Genomic DNA, 23,118 nt, shown 5'->3' with positions numbered 1-23,118 from the left:
GAGATGCCCCCATTTCTAAATTTAATCCCAGATGACGGAGCGTGGGTAAGAGCCTCCTATATTAAGAAAATGATAGTAACTTCATTTTATTTTATACATCCTACCCTTTGGTGATGACAAGAGGTTATTATGGGATGCAGGTGAGTGAGTGCTCCCTCATGGCCCTGGCTCCTCTGGGTCCTACCACCCTGCGGCACTGGGCCAGAACTAAGGAATCCCTGGCACAGGAGTCTTAATTAAGGCACTTAATACAGGTCATTTTTGGCAAGAAGCATACAAACAACCACAAATTTCTAAAGATAGTAACAAAATGTCACAAGTGGGACTTCAGCAAACAGACAGACACAGTGCAGCAGGTAAAGTTCTTGCCACCAAAGCAGACCGTTGGTGGAGGGAAAGAACCATCCTAGCAAGTTGTCCTGTACAGTCATGTTCATGCCATAGCACACAGGACATGTAATGTTTTTAAGAAGCAGATACTACGCAAAGTCCCAGGTAGTCACGCCAGGCCGGAGCATCACAGACCAGATGACAAGGCTAGCCAGTCTGCCTCAGGAAACTAGAAATCACGCTGACTGCTCAAGGGTCAAGGGCAGCAGCAGAGCAGCAGGCTGCATTTGTCACACAGGGCCTTGGGGACTTGTGGAGAGACAAGAGCAGTGTAAATCCAGACCCAGGAGAATAGGCCAGAGGACAGGCTTAGCCTCAACCTAAAGCCATAAAAGGGCAGGCTCCTTCAGGGAGTCAGGACTGGAGCAGAGAGAGGCTGGTTTAGACTAACACACTGGTCACTTGAGATAGGACACCCAAGTTAGAGGCCACCTGCCCTGGGCACCCCAATGAAGTCACAGCCAAAGAGGGAGAAAAGGTTGGTTCGTGTGGTCAACAGGGAACATGAAGGAGTCAGCAGTCTAGGGACAGCAATGGGGTAGTGGGAAATGGGGCAGAGGGACCCTAGGGGTAGTACGTGTACTCTCCTGGGCCTTGACATACCAGGAGTCTGAGCTTTGGAGAGGTGGCAGGCAGGCCAGTTGGCCTCAGGGGGATGAACTCACAGAGACAGAAATGGCCAAGTAAAGAACCTTCACCTTCTGCCTCTCAGGTCCGAGTCAGAGCGTGGCTCCTGTTCGCAAGGATGGTGCTGTGTTGGGGAGGCATGTGGAGAAGTGGGGAGTCAACAGAGGCTGGGGTAGCCAGGTTTTAGACCAGGAGGACATATGGTGTATGTGCTCAGATCCTGACACGATGAGAGAGGACAGGCCAAGAGGGGAGATGGAGGTTTTCTGGGATGGACCTGAGTCAGGGCCACCTGCAGGAATCTGGTCAGACAGAGGACAGAGACTGCTGGGAAGGAAGGGCCACAGCTCCATTGCTGTCAGAGTCCAGGGCAGACGATGGGCTGGAGCTGTGTGGATACATGAGCCATGGCCTCAGATGAATGGGTCCAGAGACAGGCACTGAGGTCTGAAGCAGGCGGGCAGGCAGAGGGCACAGCAAAAGGGCCTGAAGGGGCAGTGGTGGAAGGGATGAAGGACTGGCCCAGGAGGTGTGCAGGGGAGCAATAAGTGGCAAGTCGTGCAGAAGCCCTGAGCACCTATCCATTTGCACAGCAGCACGTCCTCATCCCACGGAAGCTGTCACCTGCTGTGGGAAGCACTGGAGGATGGAACCCACCCAAACCAGCAGAGGACAACCCAAGGCCCAGGAGTCACACATCCAACCCAGGTGAAAGGCACCCTGAACGATGGAATCTTCAGGGAACACTGGCACAGTGCAAGGGCTGGACCCAACAATCTGGGAAACCACCTTACCCAGAAGGCAACTGCAACCCTCCTGGTGTAGCCTGGACCCTTTCCTGTAGCTATAGCCTGACCTTATATGTTAGGACGGCAGGCAGTTTAGAAGAACAGAAGCAGTATCTAAAGTAGCTACAAGAGAGGAAGAAGGAGGGAACAAGAGGTAGTGACACTATGTCATACTTTAGGTTCAAAATAATGAAATAAAAAAAATTAAAAAAATAAGCTGAGTGGTGGTGGTACACACCTTTAATCCCAGCACTTGGGAGGCAGAGGCAGACGGATGTCTGTAAATTCGAAGCCAGCCTGTTCTACAGAGTGAGTTCTAGAGCAGGAAAGAAGGAAGGAAGGAAGCAAGCAAGCAAGAAGGTACCAACAAAAAGGCTAGGGCCTTGGAGCTGAGAACTGACCATTCCTCTAGGATCCATCCTGAATGGAGCTGCTGGCTGACCCCTTGGAATCTCTCTTACTTGTACTCTGATCCCAATGCTCGTCAATCACCCCAGTAAGCTATAATGCAAGTGGGGTGAGGGGAACAACCAGAAAGGAAATGGATCCTTACAAACTTAATACCTGGCACTGTCAGGAAGAGAAAGGACTGTAAGGTCTCATTTGGGGTTCAGAAGAAGGGGCTGTAAGGTTTCATGTGGGGTTCAGAAGAAGTGGCAGTAAAATCTCATTTTGGGGTTCAGAGGGGGCTGTAAGGTATCACTTGGGGTTCTGAAGAAGGGGCTGTAATTCATTTAGGTTCAGAAGAAGGAGCCGTAAGGTTTCATTTGGGGTTCAGAAGAAGGCAGAAGCCAAAGTTAGGAATGTGCCCCAACTCAAAACTCCCCACTGGAAAGGAAAATGACCATCTCCCACCAGCAATGGCCACTCTGACCTCCATCCCTCAGGCAGCGAGAGGAGGACGGGTGAGATGCTGGGAAGCTGACACCTGGGTTCCACTGCGGTTCTTAACAGAAAGGTTCCCATCCCAACGCACCTTCCACAACCCTGTCACACCAGGGCCAAGCTCAACCAGCAACTGGGTCACTCGGTCAGCACCTTTCTAAAGTCCCATAACACAGAACCAGGGACTGTGGCAACATTCCCTTGCGTCCAGGTTCACCATCCCCTCATGTGACTGTTATGGCTCGGTCAAGACTGACTCAGTGGTTTCAGCCGCCCCGGTTAACAACACCGACAGGGACAGCAATGGGTGGGTAGCTGCTGGTGTTGTCATTCACCCACTCCTGGCAAACTGACAGGTACGCAGGAAATGTTAGGGTCTGTAAAATTTGGGAGGCATATTTTATAAATCATGCACACAGAACTAAGAAACAGGCATTCGGCATCATAAGGCTGCTGTGAGTCTTCCTACGCACACTTAAAGGGCCTAGACCAGAGGACTGCTAGCACTCTATAAACAGGCATGGCTTCTCAGGGGCTTTCCGAGAATTCTTAACGCATTCACTTCATTCTTGCTGACGCCTCGCAGACAAAGCCAAGAGGACCCACTTAAGATGTGTACTCTCACCAAGGAGCAGTAAGACGGAGCTGCCAGCCTTGGTGGAACTCTAGCATGTAAACAGAATAAGCTATACTGTGGGGTTTTACAACCTCCCACACCAGGGCTCTGAGAGGCTGGAGAGCCCGTCTTGGTCTCAGAGAAGCCTGCGCCAGCAGTGGCTATGCTTAGAGGAGAGGGAGGGCTGCTGTCCACCTGGAGTTGAGACAGTGAGGCAGGGGTGTGGGGCACTGGCAAGGACAGAGCTGTTCTCCCGGTGGCAGGCCTGGGAAGCAGCACTTGCTACAAAGTAGAACTAACTTCCCCCAGGTGGGACCCGGGTGGGACCTCTGCCAATCAAAAGAGGCATGCAGACAGCCGTTAGTGAAAAGACGCAAACAATCCTGAAATTGAAAATAGAACCACATAAAGGGAGATTGGTTAAAAATAGGAAGACCAAGGCTTCAATCAGAGGCCACTCGGATTGTGGCAGACCCAGGGCCAGTGATCCTTCAACTCAAAAGTAAGCCATGCCTCTTTGCATCTGTGTGAGGCACTACTTCCCAGGTAAAGATAGACTCTGGTCCCCATTCTTGAGGAATCCCTGGCAGAAACATCAATGTAAACCTAGTGAAGCCATCTAAACTGGGGATAAAAATAAAACAGGCATCTTCTACAGAGGACGAACGGGAATGCAGTGTTCCAGGCACTGAGATGAGGGCAGAAGGGACAGCGATGGACAAAAGCACCTCCTACACCGGAGGACTGAGGACCAGATGTGCTCAGACCTTGAACCACGTCACCTCCCAACTCCTGCCATCCTCGGCACTGCTTCGCTGCTTTGGTCTGGCATTTCTCTTTAAATCAGATCCATTTATGGCTGTTTTAGAAGCAGGGTCTTGCTGCTACCCAGGATGGTCTCCAGTTCCTGGCCTTGAATAAGCCTCCCATCTGAGCCTCTTGACACACTGGGAATCCAAGCATCTCTGCTGCACTCTTCCCCGCCCCCCGACCATCCACCATCTCGCCAGCCCTCCACTCTCGACACACTGGGAATCCACGCATCTCTGCCGCATGCCTGTAGAGCGAGCACTCCCCACTCCACAGCCATCCGCCATCTCGCCAGCCCTAGACTCAGTTTCGCGGTTTATACTTTCCTCTCACCCAAGATGGCAATATCCATTTGTGCAATAGATGGGTTCTGTGTGTTTGTCTTATATCACAAAGAAATAATCGTACATTATAAAAGTAAAAACTGTCCTCCATGAGCCAAGAGCCACGTCCTCTGTGTCACAGTCAGAGGAACCTGGCCAGGACCTTTAAGGCCTATGTCATGAGAGTAAGAGCTCCAGCAACTCAAAACAGTAAAGGCAATTACCTGAGAACATTTATTTCTAAATAGCAGCTGACAGTGGGTTACCGGGTACTCTCCCAGACTGCAAGACCAAGCCCTGACACCACACAGCTCTGAGGTCCCTGGGTTCCATGTGGCCCTCTCCTGGGGGGCCCTCATCCAGCCAACTTTCATTTCCAATTTTAAAAACAGACACCAGCGGTATTTCAGTAATTTTTTATGCAACCTCTTGAAAGTTTAAATTTATACTTCACCAGACATGAAAGTCTAAACTAGGTCAGTAAGCAGCACGGCCTCCTGGGGGATGCTCAGGGCAGGCAGGAGAGGGGCCTCCTGGGGGATGCTGCCCTGGCAGGGGATGGAGCGGTAGCCAGAGCAATTTTAACCCTACCTCCATGCACGAAGCCGTGAAGGGTGCAGTCCGAGGGCCCCACCAGGTGGATCAAGCTGGATTGGCTGTAGCTCACGGTGTTCGGCTCTAAAAAAGAACAGGAAAGAGATCAGATGTTGTACAGATGGGTCCCCACAGCCCAAAGGTAGCAAGGCTACTACTGCCCTGTATTCTCTGTCACCAGAAGGGGGGCTACAGTCACTTAGGTAGGTTTCTCTTAAGACAATGGAGGTCTCCGGCAGTACCGAGGAGCCTCTACCAGCGAGTCACAGTGCACTCTGGGTATGGTGGTGCTCACTAGACCCTGCTAATGGCAGTAATTGCATCCCTTGGTAGAAGGTTCCAGGCCTGACTCTTATCCTCCACAGGATGCCATCATTCAGTTAATTTTCCGTTCCAATGACACAAAGAGCAAGGACAGTGTTTCTCGCTTCCTGCATGGGCCCAGAAAGTCTCAGGCTTGACAGGTGTCTGGGCTGGCTTCCCTGAGTACCCCTCTTCCATGCCTGCCTCTGTCAGTGCAAACCTTCCAAGAACAGGGGACTGCAGCAGAGTTCCTGCCACTCAGCGCTGCTGCCAACTGGCTGGGAAAGGCTTCACTTAAAATTCTGTCCCTGGGGGCAGATGCCACTCCTCCAGGCTCCCTCTCCTCAGCAGGTACGCACATCCTGCCAAAAGCCTTTGGTCATGGAGAAGCCCTCATTCCTTCCCCAGCTGCTGAAGGAACTGCTGGACCAGGGTCACACAACAGGCACATGTCAGGTCCCAGAGATGTTGTCCTCATCGGGCCTTGAACAATACTTCTCAGCAGCAAAACAGTTGGTGGCACACACACACACACACACACACACACTTTTACAGAAATCTTTCTCACAATGATTGTTTTACTTTTACGCTTATGTCTCACTGCATACCTGGCTGGGCTGAACTCACCGTGTGGACCCACCACACCCAGTGTGTTTTTACTCCTTTTGATAGAAGGATCTTAAGTGTCCCAGCTCATCTCCAACTCCATCTGTATCTATGAGGTTGGACTTCTGCTTGTATAACAGGTGGGAACCACCAAGTCCGACCTATATGGTGCTGGGGATTGAACCTTATAGTGGTTACTTGTGTTTTAATAAATAAAGTTTGCCTGAAGATCAGAGGGCAAAGCAGCCACACTAGTCAGCTATACAGGCCAGGGAGTGATGCACACACCTTTAATCCCAGCACTCGGGAGACAGAGGCAGGTGGGTCTCTGTGAGTACAAGGCTACCCTGGGCTACACAGACACAGATCCTGATGGTGGTGATTCACACCTTTAATCCCAGTGTTTGGGAGTCACACATCTTTCACCCCAGCACTAGGGAGGTGGAGACAGGAAATATGGCTGGGCGGAGAGAGGAATATAAAGGGGAAGAGACAGGAACTCACTGGAGTGTGAAGTCTAAGGATTTGTGGAGACAGGATCTCGCCCTTTTGGTTGAAGCTTTGGTAGAGGTAAAAGGTCTCTCTAGTGGTTGGCTGTTTTTCTTTTCTGATCTTCATGTTGAACCCCAGTATCTGTCTCTGGGTTTTATTATTCGTGCAACAGAACCTAGAATCTTATCTATGCAAAACAAGCTGTCTACCACCTAAGCCACTGCCTTGTTCCCTTCTTTCTCACACTGAAAACCGACTGTGCACACAGCAGCGGGAGGTAACTGCAGCTGCAGGACAGAGCAACACCCCGCTCTTCCACAGTCTGTTTGAGAACACTGGTGAGGCCAGTGCTCAGTGCTTAGAACCTGCACGCAGAAGCTTCCAATGCGCCGAAGCACCAGTGCCTCTCTGGTGTCCTTCTTTGGCCATTAGCTAACTCCTCAGGGATCTGTGGGAGCAGGTGATGTCCATTTTCTTTTTATTGGTTCACAGCTCCTGGTGTGGCAGTGAATCCAACAGAGCCCCTCCCATGTCCCCCACATTTTACATTTTAAGTGACACAAGGAACATGGGAAAGGGGTCAGCTACAAGCAGATACACCCACAGAAAGGAGAGTGTCTTAAATACAGGCACCAGCGAGGTGTTTGCAGAGCCCAAGAGGTTACTACCATCTTGTCCGCATAAAAGGCGGGGCACAAATCTAAATTGCACACCCACTGAGTTATGGTGCTGAAGTAAACGGCTGAATAGAAACAGGTCATGGAGACCTTTGCCTCCGTTGGTCTTGGGCAGGAAAGACAGAAGCTCCAGAAAGCAGCAGTTTATAAGCAGAACCCAGGGTGATCTGAGTTCAGGGACTCGCGGCATCAAAGGTCAGATAGATAGACGTCCTGCCTCCAGACCTGGGGCTGAGGGGAACTTGAATCAAGAACCCTGAGATAGCGTGACTTCCTCATCCACATCTGTCCATGGAGGAAGAGTGCGGTGGGGTGAGGAAGAATGGAAAGTACCCTGGGGAGATCTCTGGGTAGAGTCACTGTCCTGGGAACTGGCACCTAAAGAAGTTCTGACGGGTCAAGTCTCATACTCAGAAGCAGGTGGGTGGTGACCCCATTTCCCTGTACCCACTGTGAATGATGACCGTGTCAATAACAGACATGGAAGAAGCTTCCAGTTAGTAGAGTATCTTGGAATACACCAAGAAAACAAAACAGAATCCAATTAAGAGCTATCCCCATGGCTTAGGCCTGAGATACTGGAGGGTTTACTACTGTGTGGTTCAACTGGGCTCAGGTGTCTGTCATTTTGCAGTTCCCAGGCTTCTGCTTCCTCATCAACCATAATCAAGCACTTGGGCAAGCACAGCACCCATCTTCCCAGGGCATCAGATGCAGGACCGTGAGGTGCTGCACCAGCACCACCTTTCCAGGCATCAGATACAGGACCGTGAGGTGTTGCACCAGCACCATCTTCCCAGGGCATCAGATGCAGGACCGTGAGGTGTTGCACCAGCACCATCTTCCCAGGGCATCAGATGCAGGACTGTGAGGTGCTGCACCAGCACCATCTTTCCAGGGCATCAGATACAGGACCGTGAGGTGTTGCACCAGCACCATCTTCCCAGGGCATCAGATGCAGGACCGTGAGGTGTTGCATGCAAACACCGTGGAGAGGACTACACACCACCACGTCTAAACAGGACCTCATGACTGCCCTTGAGACAGGTTCTCCATGTTCAAAGACACCGGGATGGAGATGTGAGCAGACACAGGACAAATGGAGCCAAGTGACTGTCAGGCCTGTTCTCTCCCTGTCCCACATACACAGTGGACCGCGCTTGCCTGGCTCCAGTGTGGGGAATAGGGACTGGCCACACTACCCACGAGTCTCAGAAGAGCTGTGGGTTGCTTTTAGACCTGACCTATCTAAAATCTGGAATGTGAGCCCCTGCAATGACCCGTCCTAGAGGCTCTTCCAGGCCACTTGCTATTGATGGTGGATGGTAACAGTTCAATCAGCTTCCACAACAGGCAAGTGGCCTTGGTTATCCATGGAGTCAACCAACTTTTAAACAAAAATACTTGCAGCAGCTGGGCAGTGGGGCACACACCTTTAATCCCAGCACTCAGGAGGCAGAGGCAGGTGGATCTCTGAGTTTGAGGCCAGCCTGATCTACAGAGCAAGTTCTAGGACAGCCAGGACTACACAGACAAGAAATCATGTCTCAGAAAACCAAAAAGCACTTGCAACACAAACAGTGATAGTGATGCACACCTGTGATCCCAACACTCAGGAGGTTGAGGCCAAGGGCTGCCTGAGCTACACAGTGAGACCCTGTCCGAAAAGAATTGGGAGGAGGGGAGTATGTCTGTATGGACATATAGAGAGGGGCTTTTGGTCATTATTTCTCAAATAAAACAGGTTAATTACTATTATTTAATAGCATTTACATGATGTTAGGTATTATTCGTAATTACAAGAAGAATTAGCATATACAGGAGGTTTGCATATATAGGTTCCATGTGTTTGATACAGTGTGTGAGGTTATATGCAAGCCCCACTAATTTTAGACATGAGATTTTGTGCACCCTTGGGTTCTGGAACCCATCCCCCATGGATGCCAAGAGAAGACATCTCTCTCTCTCTCTCTCTCTCTCTCTCTCTCTCTCACACACACACACACACACACACACACAGTCTTATATTGTATATGATAAATATATTCAATTTAATCAAACAGATGACAAAGCTACAGAAAAAAGGGGCCTGAGTCCCCAAGTCTCCACCATTTGAGGGAAACCCAGTTTTGAATCTGCTTAAGCAGGAACTGCATCCCTATTTATGCACTAACATGCTGGGGTTTACCTGCTGCAGCAGTTACTATGACTCTGACCTTTAAACCTGAGTTTCCAAACCATTTGGGGACCCCTAGGGAAACACCAGGCAAGGTTTCATAGGCTCTAGACATACCCCCTCTCCGAGCCCACCCACCTGCCAGGAGCTACTTCCCTGCCCAGGTTACACCCAGCGCCCTTTCACCCTACAAGCCTGCAGCTCAGTGCTGCCTTGTCTGTTTCCACCAAGGAAAGCGAGGATTAGATGCCCAGAGAACCGGGATTGAAACCAAGTAAACCCCAGAACCTTTCCTCCTGTCTCCACACACCAGATTCCCCCAAGACCAGCGCTGAAGGAACCAGGATCATGGCCAAACTGGATGGTCACAGACATCGGAGAGGCACTTCAGATACAGGACTAGGACCAAAAGCCATGCAGGGAGTGGCTCTAAGTGGATCTGCCTGGGCACTGCTGACCCTGGAAGGCAGAGCTTAATCCAGGATCAGGAGCTTGGTGGCCTGCCAAGGCTCCCCACTGCTCTGCCTGAGGTAGCCTGGGAAGTGAACACTAATTCAAGGACAAGTGAAAACAGCACTTGGTCACGTCTGAGGTAATGCTGATGGCATCATAAACCCAGCCGACCTGGAAATGGTCTTGTGGTCTGAGCCCCCGCGGTGTTAAAGCTGGGCAGCTGACGGTCACAAACCTGTTAGCTCAAAAGCAACTTTTCTCTTGTCAGACAGAGAAAATGGCACAGAAAGGGGGCTTCTAAAGAATTACCAGACTCCCCAAGGACACCTACCTGAAAGACAGCGGGGGGGGGGGGGGGGGGGGCGAGCGGCTAGGTTGCTAGGCAACACTGAGCTCAGGTTCTAGTTGCATAAGTAGGTAGGGGTGAGGCCAAAAGGTGAATGCAGTGAGGGAGGGGAAGCATGAATGCTACACTGTAGAGCTCTGCCCTCCAAGAATGAGGGAGGGGCACTGCCATCCTGAAGTAAAGCAGCTACGATTGGGACCCTTGCCCACAAAACTCCCTAGTGAAGAGAGGGGGACTTCAGACTTCACAGGATTTCCAAGAGGCGGTGTGTGTCACCTTCCTGTCAGGGCACACAGCCGCTGCTGGGAGAGGGGGTACCCGTAATGTGCACCAGGGCACACAGCCACTGCTGGGAGAGGGGGTACCTGTAACACCTGTGAGTCACCAATCCATCACCTACACTCCTAACTAGCCAGCGCACCAAGAAAGCCTGGGTGAAATGACTTCCTTCTTCTGCCTTTGGGGCTCCAAATTTGGAACATTTGTTCCTGTCTCCCTAGGAAAGATAATACAACAGCCCCATCTGGGAAAGACACAAACCTTGTCCACACTGCTCCTGTGGACACAGCACCCCAACAGCCCACTCACTCAGCAGAGCCCACCACACAGGCAGGAGGACAGGGACAGTGGACCCAAGAGAACAAGGGTGGTTCTGCCAGGAAACGGAAGTTGGAAACACAGTATCACAGAGATCATGAAAAGGGCGAACAATTGCCTAGTCTGTACAAGGCTCTGGATTCAAGCCTTGCAACCCAAGAAAAAAATGAGAAAAGAGTAAAGAGCAGACACGTGACCCCTGTTCCACTTCTCAGATCCAATCAGCTGAGGGAGATGTATTTTTACAAGAGAAAGAAAAACAAAACATGTAAAAATCCCCCAGAAAGCCCCGAGTTCACACTGCCAACTTCAATCACTGTCATCAAGCAATGGACTGTGACGACATCTAAGTATCAGAGTCACAAGCAGGAGAAGGTGGGGACGACAGTCTCCGGAGTAGAGGAAGCTACTCTGATTGACAGCTGAGTAATTTCAGATTCCGAGATGGTAAGATAAGGTCTAACACCCCAAAACTGGGCTCTTTGGGTTTTTTTTGAGATGGGGTCTTGTTATGTAGTCCAGGCTGCCTCAGCCCTCCGAACACTGGGGTTCCAGTTCAGTTCTCATCCTCCCTCCCTCCTTCCTTTCTCTTTTGTTAAAAGCAGATGTAGGGGTAGAAGAGCCCAACCAAGAGTGAAGATTTCACACCCTGCCCAGGCCATGGGCCCCGGATGACGGGTGTTCCGGGTGTGGTAAGCTGAGAAAGGAGGAAGAATGAATGACAGGCAAACTGCTGGACGCTCAGGCAGACACAGGGTGAGACACCTGGGCACGCACAGCAGCCATTGCATGGACAGTCCCACAGAGTGTGCTCAGGCCGCATGGACTGAGAGCCAAGTAGAGACAAACTTCCACTCACCCAGGGGCCTGAGACACTGGAGGCCAGAAAGAAAGTCCTCTGCTCAGGGACATCAAGGAACCCAAAACAGAATCCTGAGTATTAGTATGGGTGCAGGCTATTTCCAGCAAGATAGAGAAGCTCCTAGCACATTCTAGAAAGAAAGTATTCTCTCAAGACTATTAAACTCTGGCGACTGCATGTGCAGGGAGTCACAGACGTTACCTGGAAAACCTCCCTCTAACAGTGGGCCCACACACAATCCCTCACCAAGTTCCTGCCCCGAATGTCACCAAGGAACCTAGGGAAGCCCCTATTTAGTTTTTGGACAGACACTACATGGAAACATATACCAGCCTGGTAGGGGACAGAGGAAAGGAAGGAAAGATCCCACAATGAGAGTTGAAGCTTGTCACTTGCGTGGTGAGAACAACAGAGTTACACAGAGGCAAACGTCTACCTACAGGAGCCTGTGGAGAAAAGGTGCTTCAATCTGGGGTCGTCTCCTGACCCCAGACCAGTTCTGCTAATGCTGTAGACATTTGCTCAAAAACAAGTTCCTGAGAAAAGTCCCCACCCAGACTCTCAGAAGGAGCCAATGCCACCTCTGCCTGCCAGCTGTGCTACAGAAAGAAGTCTACCTGGCCAAGGGCAGGACAATGGACAAAGGCTGGCTCCAGGAGAGAATTCAACACCCAAGAGCCCGGAGGGTAGTAAAAGCATACTGGTAAGCTTCTGTGACCTGTGAGGCACCCTGAGGAACGGCATCTGTCCCTGGTATCAGCCTACTCCAATCCCGTCCCCAGCCCCCAATTCACCTGGGTTCAGGACAGGCTGGACGATGTCCCCGTTCCTCCACTTGGTCTCCATACGTTCTAGCTTCTGGGCTTCGTAGCGCTTCCGACCCTCTTCCTCCAGTTCCTGCCTCGAATACTGTGGAAAGGAAGCCAGACAGAGAGAGGGTCCAGTGTGGGGGGGACACAGCCTTCCTCCATACCCTCCAGACAGAGAGAGGGTCCAGTGCGGGGGGGGGGGGGGACACAGCCTTCCTCCATACCCTCCAGACAGAGAGAGGGTCAAGTGTGGGGGGACACAGCCTTCCTCCATACCCTCCAGACAGAGAGAGGGTCCAGTGCGGGGGGGGGGGACACAGCCTTCCTCCATACCCTCCAGACAGAGAGAGGGTCCAGTGTGGGGGGACACAGCCTTCCTCCATACCCTCCAGATAGAGAAAGGGTCCAGTGGGGGGGGGGGACACAGCCTTCCTCCATATCCTCCAGACAGAGAAAGGGTCCAGTGTGGGGGGACACAGCCTTCCTCCATACCCTCCAGACAGAGAGAGGGTCAAGTGTGGGGGGACACAGCCTTCCTCCATACCCTCCAGACAGAGAGAGGGTCAAGTGTGGGGGGACACAGCCTTCCTCCATACCCTCCAGATAGAGAGAGGGTCCAGTGGGGGGGGACACAGCCTTCCTCCATACCCTCCAGATAGAGAAAGGGTCCAGTGGGGGGGGACACAGCCTTCCTCCATACCCTCCAGATAGAGAAAGGGTCCAGTGGGGGGGGGCACAGCCTTCCTCCATACCCTCCAGGCTCCAGGCCAGAACCCCGCCCTTCTAGCATTCTGTAATCAGAACTGCTCCCTTTCTTCTGACGGCATGACCACTATATAACAATACAGGACAGATGAGAGGTTCACAGTGTGCCCCTCATCAGAGACAGCCTGGTAGACATCACAGTTAGATCTCAGTATACCTATGGATATACAAAGTCCTGTTCCTGACACGAGAGCTGAACCCCTGCTTCATTATGTCACTGCAACACAGTCTATGTGACTGATGGTCATTTAGCAATGTCCCTCCCTGCTATTAAAATGACACCATTTTGATGATTCTTGGCCACATCCTATCACTTGGCGCCCGACTCTGTCCTAAACATTAAGCTGCAGAATCCCAGATCACCCTCCTGCTATCTTTGTTATCCACCAGCCAATCAGCAGGCAGGACCTTTGCACAGCCAGGCAAAAACAGGCTGAAACAGCCCCAAGGCGCTCCTAATGAATCACAGGAGTTTGGTCCAGGAAGTGTAAATATAAAATCTATTATAATGCACACCTTTAATCCCAGCATTAGGGAGGCAGAGGCAGGCAGATCTCTGAGTTAGAGGCCAGTCTGGTTCCCAGAGCAACTTCCAGGACAGCCACAGCTACACAGAGCAACTCTGTGTAGAAAAAAAAAATCAACTAAATATCAATAAAATCTATTACACAAGCTGAGACTTCTCAAATCCTGAACATGATGGGGATAAAGGATTTTTAATACCACATTTAATGCCTCATTTCCTCCCTGGGATCCTTGGAGTCCTGGGTGCTAGCTTCAGGTATGTACCAAGTCCACTGTCCACCCACTCTCGAAAGCCTCTGTCCTGAGCCCCCAGGGGCAGTACACACTCCCCTTAATCTGGCCCTCCACACTAAGCACTGCCCAGTCACTGTCCCTGCCCTCCGTGCTGAGCACCGCCCAGTCAGTCTCTCTGCTCTCAGCCTCCCCTTCTGCTTCCCCACTCAGTCTGCATTTCTGGCCAAGTCCTCCGGTTCCTCCCTTCCTGTCAAAGCCTCTCTGACCATAAATCACGCTGAGTGGCAGCTTTAGACCTCCTTTCTAAAGACACGCTCCTGCTCCAGGCTTGGCTGAGCAGCTGGGCAGAATTCTGGGGATTAACCATCCATCCCCTTCAACTGAAGAATGCTTCTTCAAAGTAGGCCAAGGAGGGAGCTGAGAGGTTTGCTCAAAAGATAAAAGTCAAGTGCCACTGTAAGGAACATTTAACACTGCAGGAGACATTCAACCTTCCCTTCTGTGAGCTAACTACTTCCTGACGCTCATGCCCAGTGCTCGGGGGGCAAGAGCAGCATCTGTCTGTGTTTGGTCCATCACACAGAACTGATGGTCAGATTCCAACATCTTCAAGAAACGCCTTCCAGAGATTTTAGAGAGGATGGTGCACAAGGTGCAGGGTTCCCCTCTACACCCCCACCACCACAACAAGGCCAAGCGCTGACTAGAGATGGCTCAGTGGATAGGAGTGCTGTCTAAAGAGATGGCTCCGTGGTTAGGAGCAAGGGCTGCTCTTGCAGAAGACCCGTATCCATCTTTAACTCCAGTCCCAAGTGATCCCACACCCTCTTCTGGCCTCTACGGCACACTGCTCGTATGTGAAGCACAGATATACATTCAGGCACAAAACATAAAAACCAGAGCAGCAGACAATGCATTCAGGTCCTCAGACTTGGGGGCCTCCTAGAGCAAGTGCACTGAAACACTCCAGAGGAGCCGGTCTGTTCAGCACCAGGGGCCTCCCGGCGCAGCAGTCCCGCTGACTTCTTTAATAATCACAGGGAAAGCTGCAGTCTGCCAGGCTCGACAAGCCATACTCTAAAGTGACACAGTGACCACAGTCATACCTGGTAACCAACCTGGACTCAGGTGTGCGTGTGTGCGTTTGTACTACACATAGCAACAGACAGCTGCACACTTTCTTGAATGACTGTCACTCTCTGTGAAAGGTTGGTAGGAGGATGCTCATAGCATCTGAAGCCTAAATTCAAGCTCCAGGTACCTGTATCTCGTAGAACAAGGAAGGGAGTCATGATTTCCAGGGTCAGGACAGATCTCTTATGGGCCCTGCCAGGGAATACAGGGACCTATATTCCCAGAAAATTGGTTGGTATCTGTGGGAAGACTCCAGATCATTCTAGCAGCTGGGGGCTGGTGTACTTCCTTCCTCGGCCCCCTTGGCCTCAGCTTGGTGGCCCAGTTTCAACACACTCCTCTACGAAGCCCAACTAGTATTTATGTGTCATCAAGCCCGACACATGAAACAAGCAAAAAGGCTGTAGGCCTCCTTCCACACATGGGGGGCACTCGTGACTGCACAAGGAGCATGGGGTAAGAGCGCAGAGAGCCAGAGCCGGTCCCTGTGGTGAGGACTTTCTGGATCACCCGTGCAACTGGCTAGAGCCTGAGTGGCTCCAGCCTTTAGGGCCTGATGTTTGAAAAGTAGTCACGTGCTCAGTCTAGGGATGTCCGGAGGCCACAGCACAGAGCCTTGCAGCCACACCGGACAAGAGCATCAAGGACTGCAAGGGATGCTCCTGTGGGACCTTGCTGAAACAAGGGGAGAGTGTACATGCGCTCTAGAGTGGCTATTACCATGCATTTGATTGCCACTAGGCCTGACCCCAGGCAGCAGCCAAACCAAGAAGCAGGAAGAGCAGCAGCGCTCAGGAGGGGTGGGAGGGAGCGTGAGAGGGAGGGTGGGCGCTGGCCCAAGAAGCACACCCAGGGTTGAACAGGGTTCATCAAGAGAGAACCATGGAACCTCAGAACGGGGGCATTTCTGAAAATGGACTTTGCAAATGCAGTTGGAGTGGGGTAGCCCTAAGTCCTACAGCCAGTATCTAAGACCATACAAAGACACGTCCAAAGGGAAGGTGAGGAGGACAATGAGGCTATACGCCTGCACCGCAAGGAGCTACAACAGGACATGGGAACTTCCCCTTGAGCTCCACAGGGCATGCAGCCCTGGCCACAAAGGATTTGGGGCTTGACAATCAGAACTGTGAATAAATAATCTTCTATAGTTTTCAATTTTTATTTTATTTTACTTTTGAGGCAGGGCCTCTCTTTCTCTCTCTCTCTCTCTCTCTCTCTCTCTCTCTCTGAAGCCTCGGTTGTCCCAGAAGTCTTTGTGGATCAGGTTGGCCTTGAACTCACAGAGATTCACCTGCCTCTGCTTCCCAAGTGCTAGGATTAAAAGTGTGTGTGTGTGCGTCATTATTTCTGGCCTACTTTAGTTTAATTTTTACTTTTTATTTTTCTTGGGGGTGGTTTAGAAACAGGTTTTCTCTGTGTAGCCCTGGCTGTCCTGGAACTTACTCTGTAGACCAGCTGACCTTGAACTCAGAGATCTGCCTGCCCCTACCTCTGCCTCCCTAGTATTGGGACTAAAGACATATGCCACCACTGGTCAGCTCTCGTTTAGTTTTTAAACCACCCAGCCATAAAGTTAAAAAGTGTTAAAGCCATAACACTTTGTCACAGCCATCTCAGGACAGTAACATAGGCAGGACTGTGGACCACCGGCCTCTGCTTTGCTCACAGGAAGAGACCTGCTGAGCACAACTGCTGACCAGACCCAGCACAGCTAGGCCAAGGCTAAGCTGCCCTTTCTCAGAAGCAGGAGTTCTCTGTCACCAGAGGGTTCTTTTAAAATACCTAGACTTGGGGCTGGAGATATGGATGGCTCAGTGGTTAAGAACAGTGGCTGTTCTTCCAGAGGTCCTGAGTTCATTTCCCAGCACCCACGTGGCAGCTAGCAACTAGTAACTCTAGTTCCAGGGGACCTGACACCCTTATACAGGCATACAGACAGGTAAAAGACCAATATACATAAAACAAAAACTTAAGGGGGCTGGAGAGATGGCTCAGAGGTTAAGAGCATTGCCTGCTCTTCCAAAGGTCCTGAGTTCAATTCCCAGCAACCATATGGTGGCTCGCAACCATCTGTAATGGGGCCTGGTGCCCTCTTCTGGCCTGAAGGCATACATGGAAGGAATGCTGTATACATAATAGATAAATAAATATTAAAAAAAAACTTAAAAATACCTAGACTATCAAACTGTGGTAGAGCACACCGAGAGCCTGGCACTCAGGAAGTTGAGGCAGGAAGGCAAGGTTAAGGTCAGTCTGAATGGCATGGAAAGTTGTAAGTTAACATGGGCTATAGAATAAATAAATTCATAATCACAGCACTTGGAGAGGTATAGGCAGGATGATCAGGAGTTCAGGTCACCCTGGGACACAACAAGTTCTAGAGGTCAGCCTGTCCCAAGCCTTCCCATCCAAACCACCCTAGCTAACTAAACAACAACAACCACAACAGAGCAGCTAGGTGTAGTGGTGCATACCAGTACTGCTAACTAAACAACAACAACAACAACCACAACAGAGCAGCTAGGTGTAGTGGTGCATACCAGTACTGCTAACTAAACAACAACAACAACAACCACAACAGAGCAGCTAGGTGTAGTGGTGCATACCAGTACTGCTAACTAAACAACAACAACAACAACCACAACAGAGCAGCTAGGTGTAGTGGTGCATACCAGTACTGCTAACTAAACAACAACAACAACAACCACAACAGAGCAGCTAGGTGTAGTGGTGCATACCAGTACTGCTAACTAAACAACAACAACAACAACCACAACAGAGCGGCTAGGTGTAGTGGTGCATACCAGTACTGCTAACACATTGGCAGGGGTGGGAGTGGCACTGAGACAGGAGGATGAGGACGCTGAGTTCAAAGTCAGCCTAGGCTACAGAACAGGGGGAAGGGTATGTCAAATCACAGATGTTATCAAGCACACCTTGACCTGCACCCTAGCCCAGCTGGGCACTGAGCAGTGACAGGGGGAATGATGAGGAATAAGTCTCCATGGACCCAAGCGACCCAGAGCCAGTAGGAAGAGAAGAGATGAGAGAACTGTCTCACCCACGTTCCCTGTCCCTGCTCAGCCCATTGAGGAAGAGAAGATGCCCAAAAGGAACAAGGGCTGTGGGTGCCAGCACTGTCCGTTTCTGGTGGGTCTGCAAGCAGAGGGCAGGCCCATCCTAACCCTCCCACGCCCAGCATCTACAGTTGCCCCAAGAGACATGAGAAAGGGTCACCTTACCACAATAGGAGGCACCTCGAGGACCTTGTCCACATTCTTCAGTGACAGGGGCACATACCACAAGGTGGCCTTATTGGTCATCTTTTTGGTACCTTAAGAGAAGAAAAATCACATGAGTGATGCTTCAGTTTGGCTACACCAGGCAGGTGCTGCCTCCAGCCCTGAGCAGTCCTCTAGCTCCAAATCCCCAAGGTCCTGTCCAGCCACCTGGCTTGAGGGCACTGCCATTGTGGACGTATTGGACCAGAGTCCCATGAGGTCCCAGGAGTTGCATCTGTGGAAGTTTTCCCCTTACAGAGGCGGGCTGCAGACTCGGGCGCTAAGCGAAGTCAGCCCCAGAGCTGGTTTCACAGAAACAGGGTGCAGCTATAAACCTGCAGCAGAGGAAGCCCTGTCATATACAGGAGGCTCAGGAGGCCAGGCCAAGCTGCTAGCTCGCCCAAGTCCCCACCAGCAGACATTGCTGTTGCCTGTGAACACCTGACATCCTCAGTCGAGACTAGTACAGACCTTTCTGAAGAGTCTGTTCACCTGTCCAGATGCTACAAGAATTCTCACCAGCAGGAAACCAGAGAGAGAGAGAGAGAAAGAGTGAGAGAAACAGAGACAGAGAGAGAAACAGAGACAGAGAGAGACAGAGAGAAAAGGCAGGCAGCCTAAAGGGTGCACACAATCAAACCTCGTGGCATGTCGAGAGACTGCAGAGCCAAGTAGGTCATGAAGTGGCAGAATCAAGCGAGGCCAACCACTGCCCAAAGCACAGAGGCCTGGGTCAGTCCCTCAGGCCCAGTGCTGACAGGTCAGTTGCTTCTCCCCATCCTCTCCCCCACATCGTCCAAGAGGGCTGATGGGCTCAGACTCACTTGGGACATTGAGTCCAGACACAGAGTAGAACGAAGCTTCCAAAACAGGAAAGCCCATCTGGACTCAGAGCCACAGCTCATGGTCTTTGGGTATCAAAGGAATCCATAGTCCACTGGCCCATGGCCCTGCTTATCGTAAGAAGCTAAAAGCCCAGAGAGGTCAAGAGCTTTCACAAAGGTCAAAGGGCAGCTTGGTGACATCCTAAGCATATACCAAGGCTCTCCAGTTCCAGTCACTTTCAGAAATGTGCCTTTAAGAAGTGGCTTTGACAAAATAGAAGGCTCCTGGGAGTGTGGGGACAGCAAGAGACAGGAGACAAGGGAGGCAGGAACAGCAATGGTGGGCTCTCCACCCTGGAGAAGAGTGCCTCCAGCTACCTCTAGAGTACCTTCCCTAGGAACCTTGGGTTTCCCTAAGGTTACAACAAACAGCCCCAGGCTCCCAGTCAAGCACTGCCGAGTGTGTGTGTGTGGGGGGGGGGGGGTCGGGTATTAAAAGACAGGCCCACAAGGGCCCTCCTGTTCCATAATGGCAGGCCTCACAGCCCCACCCAGACACATGGCATCCCTAGAACAAGGCTGTGGGCTTCCATGCCTGGGAACCATAGGCAGACACGATAGAAAAATATTTTCCCCACGCTTTGACTGAATGAAACTGACAACCTGCTTTTGGGAATAAAGATTTCCTGTTGGACTCAGTGCCAGCATGAAGAGTTGGTTTCCATGGAAACCCAAGTGGCCCACTAAACCGAAATGAACAGCACTGAGCAAAATGAGGCAAACACACTAATTGTGTAATCCCCACCCTCCAGTGAAACCATGTCAAGACTGTTGCGCTACAAATGCCTCCCAGCCCTGTGCTGTTTGTCAGAGCAGCCTGCAGCCATGCTACCCCATTAGCCTAACTCTGCTCTAGCAGAGACGAGCGCACGGCTTCTCAGGGGCGGAGATGTAAGAGTAGTGAGCCAGGCTTGTGCTCACGCAGAGGAGTCTGGACTACAGCTCAGCCCCACGAAAGGGAGCATGGTGACTGGGGTCCTTGCTCTTGTGGTGAGGTCATGCTAATAACAGCAAGTTTGGCATTCACAAGGGCTATAGCCCTGGGTGTGCACTTAGCGCCCCTAGACTCAGTGTTCCCGTCACTCATCCAATCAACCAGGGCATGTGGTCAGGGTGGTGTTGGGTCAGATGGCAGGCATCACAAGCTCACCTTCCAATGGACATGTGAGGAGGGAAATGGCAGAGAACCCTGGCATCCCAGATGTCAGTCTACAAGAGTGAGCTCTGGGGTAAGACAACGAAGACATGGAAAGAAGCCTCTAAGCCCTTCCTGCTCTGAGACCAGACTGTGCCCATCCATGGTCCAGGAAGGAGGGACCAAGAGGATCTGAGGCAATAGCCAGGCCCCACTGAGAAAAGCTGCCATGCACTGCCTCCCCGAGCACTAAGAGTAAGCAGGGCCTGTCCCGTGTCCCGGGAGACTGCACCAGCACCGTCTCTGCCCTTTAAGGCGTGTCCCTCTGCTAGGCCCCCTGCACTTACCCCTCAGGGCAGAGGAGACTCTACAGGAGGAAGGGTCTTGGGGTACAAAGGGCAGCATTGCTGCTTCAGGCTTCTCTTTTTAAGAATTATTGTTTTATTGCTTTAAAAAATGTATTGTGTATGTATGTATATTTTGTCTACACATGTGTCTGTGCACCACATGCGTGCCCTCACAATTCTGAAAGCTGCAGAATACCTTTGTGCCCTGCCGCTCTCCTGACGCACACTGCTGTGGCCTCTGGTCACCGGGTTTGCGAGGGCTGAGGCTTGGTTGTTCAGGTGAGGCAGAAATACACTCTTGTTTTTTAGTTCACTTTATGTGGAGGTTTTGCTGCGTGTATGTATGTGCACCATGTATCCATATGGTGCCATTGGAGGCAAGAAGACGGCACCAGATAGATACTCAGAACTGGAAGTACAGACAGATGTGCGTTAACATGTGGGTGCTGGGAATCAAACCCAGGTCCTCTGTACGAACAGTCAGTGCTGTTAACCACTAAGCCATTTATCCAGCCCTAAGAAATTCCCCCCATCCCGCCCCAGAAAGGGTTTCTCTGTGTAGCAATGGCTGTCCTAGAACTTGTGCTATAGTCTAGGCTGTATTTTTTTGACAGGATATATTTTCATTTTTCTGTACTGTTTGACCTCAAATTCACAGAGCTCTGACTGCCTCTGACTGTCGAGTGCTGGGATTGAAAGTGTGTGCCACTTCCACCCATTGTAAGACTCCAGTAGGATGGGCCCCACATAGTTTCTGAAGCTGAAGGCTCCCACAGCAAAGAGATCTACTGGCTGGTTACAAACAAGCATGAAGACCAGGGTGTTCCGAAGAGCCTCTCTCCTGCTCAGGGGTGACCAGCCACCTTAGCTAGGCCCAGCAGAGGAAGACCCACAGAACAGATCACAGCAATTCCTCTCTGCCCCGGGCCTGCCTTCCCCGAGTGGGGCACAGAGGCCCCTTCCTGTGTCACAGCCTAAGACCAGCATCCAAAGAACACTCTAATGCCAAAGGGCCCATAGACTGAGGAGCAAGAGCGCAGTCTCACAGTCTTCCAGTGCATAGTGGCTAAGGTGACCCAGCCCATTCTGATCCATCCCTGCTGAGGTCATCAGAATGTTCCAGATGGACAACTGTGTTCTTAGCCCTTCCAAGACAGTCTGAGCCCCTTAATCAGCCCTCAGCCATCACTCCATGGGGTTACCACTGCAGAGAGCCTGGGGAAGGAGAAAAGGAATAAACCAGCCGGGCTTCTAAGGCTCATGGAACCACAGGGTGGTGGTAAGCAGACAGAGTGGGATGAAGGGCCTGTCTTCCCAGTCAACAGCCAGGTTATAAAAGAAACATAAGTACTTCATGAGAAGGAGCTCTGCTCCCCTGTGGTGCCAGTAGGGAAAAGGAAAAGGGTTTCCATGGTTACCACAACTACAAAAAAGGTTTAGATGAACCAAGGCTAAGGTTGACCCAACAGCTTCTATAAAAGCCTGGTTTCTAATGGGCAGGGACAGATTTTCCTAGCAACCTCAGCACAGCCATACAAGCCCTGATCCAGAAGAGCAGGGGATGGTGGCCACGGACTAGCTGGTCTCAAGAAGGAGGGGAAGGAGGCTGGGAATCCAGTTCTCGCTGGAGGGGCTTAAGTGGACTTCATCTGAAAACTGCAAAAAAAAATGGATAGAGAAAATCTGCCCACAGGGTCCACGAGGACCAAAGGAGTCAGACAGCGACGCGGCCAGCCTGTGGGCATGGCCAACCCTCCAAGTCGGAGCAAGCTGTGTGTCAGTTGGCTTCAGTTGTCAACTTGACACAAACCGAGAGTCACCTAAAGAACTACCCAAATCAGACTGGCCTGTGACCATGTCTGGAAGCCATTTTCTTAACTGCTAATTGATGTAGGGGCTGTAGTGGGCTGTGTAAGAAAGGCAGGTGAGCAAGCCAGAGTTAGGGGCAGGTAAACAGCGTTCCGTTCCTCCACCATCTCTGCTTCAGTTTCTCCCTCCAGGCTCTTAGATTCCTGATTCGGCTTCCCCCAAGTGATGGCTGTGGTTTCTCAGTTCAAACAAAGCCTTTCTTCCCCAGGGAGATTTGGCTCAGATTTGATCACAGCGACAGAGAGCGAAGCAGAGCACTGACTCTGAGCCACGCTGGCTGGTGAGAAACACCCGGGACTCACCTGTGAGGATGTTCTCCGACATCACGTGGACCTGGACCTCCACAGAATGCTTGGAAGTGTAAGTGAGCTCCGCACTGACATGAGCCACCTCGCCGATGCACATGGGTGACAGGAAGTCAGTGCGCTCCACCCGGGCCAGGGCAGCCACACAACGCTCCTGTAGAGACCAGAGAAGGCCATTAGTCCAGGCCAGCAAGTCCCTACCACAGAAACACTCCCTCAAAGCCACCTGTTCTGTTCCTCACTGTGAAATAATGTGGCTGATTGATGGCCTAAGTGTGGAGC

At 51.3% G+C, this 23,118-nt stretch overlaps 1 protein-coding gene across 5 annotated transcripts in view; it reads right to left on the bottom strand.

Moving 5' to 3' along the window:
* Window positions 1-23,118, bottom strand: part of Acot7 (acyl-CoA thioesterase 7) — a 93,675-nt gene that overhangs the window by 26,560 nt on the left and 43,997 nt on the right. For all 5 annotated transcript variants that reach the window (XM_075947054.1, XM_075947053.1, XM_075947050.1 and 2 more), the window contains exons 3-6: window positions 22,834-22,990; window positions 18,258-18,349; window positions 12,340-12,454; window positions 5,031-5,117 (exon numbers count right to left, since the gene is read on the bottom strand). In XM_075947054.1, the coding sequence (XP_075803169.1) occupies window positions 5,031-5,117; window positions 12,340-12,454; window positions 18,258-18,349; window positions 22,834-22,990 (451 nt within the window). The remainder of the gene's footprint in view (window positions 1-5,030; window positions 5,118-12,339; window positions 12,455-18,257; window positions 18,350-22,833; window positions 22,991-23,118) is intronic.

This window comes from Microtus pennsylvanicus, chromosome 13, assembly GCF_037038515.1.
Source record: "Microtus pennsylvanicus isolate mMicPen1 chromosome 13, mMicPen1.hap1, whole genome shotgun sequence".
In the NCBI taxonomy this organism is placed as follows: Eukaryota; Metazoa; Chordata; class Mammalia; order Rodentia; family Cricetidae; genus Microtus; species Microtus pennsylvanicus.
This window is presented reverse-complemented; position numbering and strand designations above follow the sequence as displayed.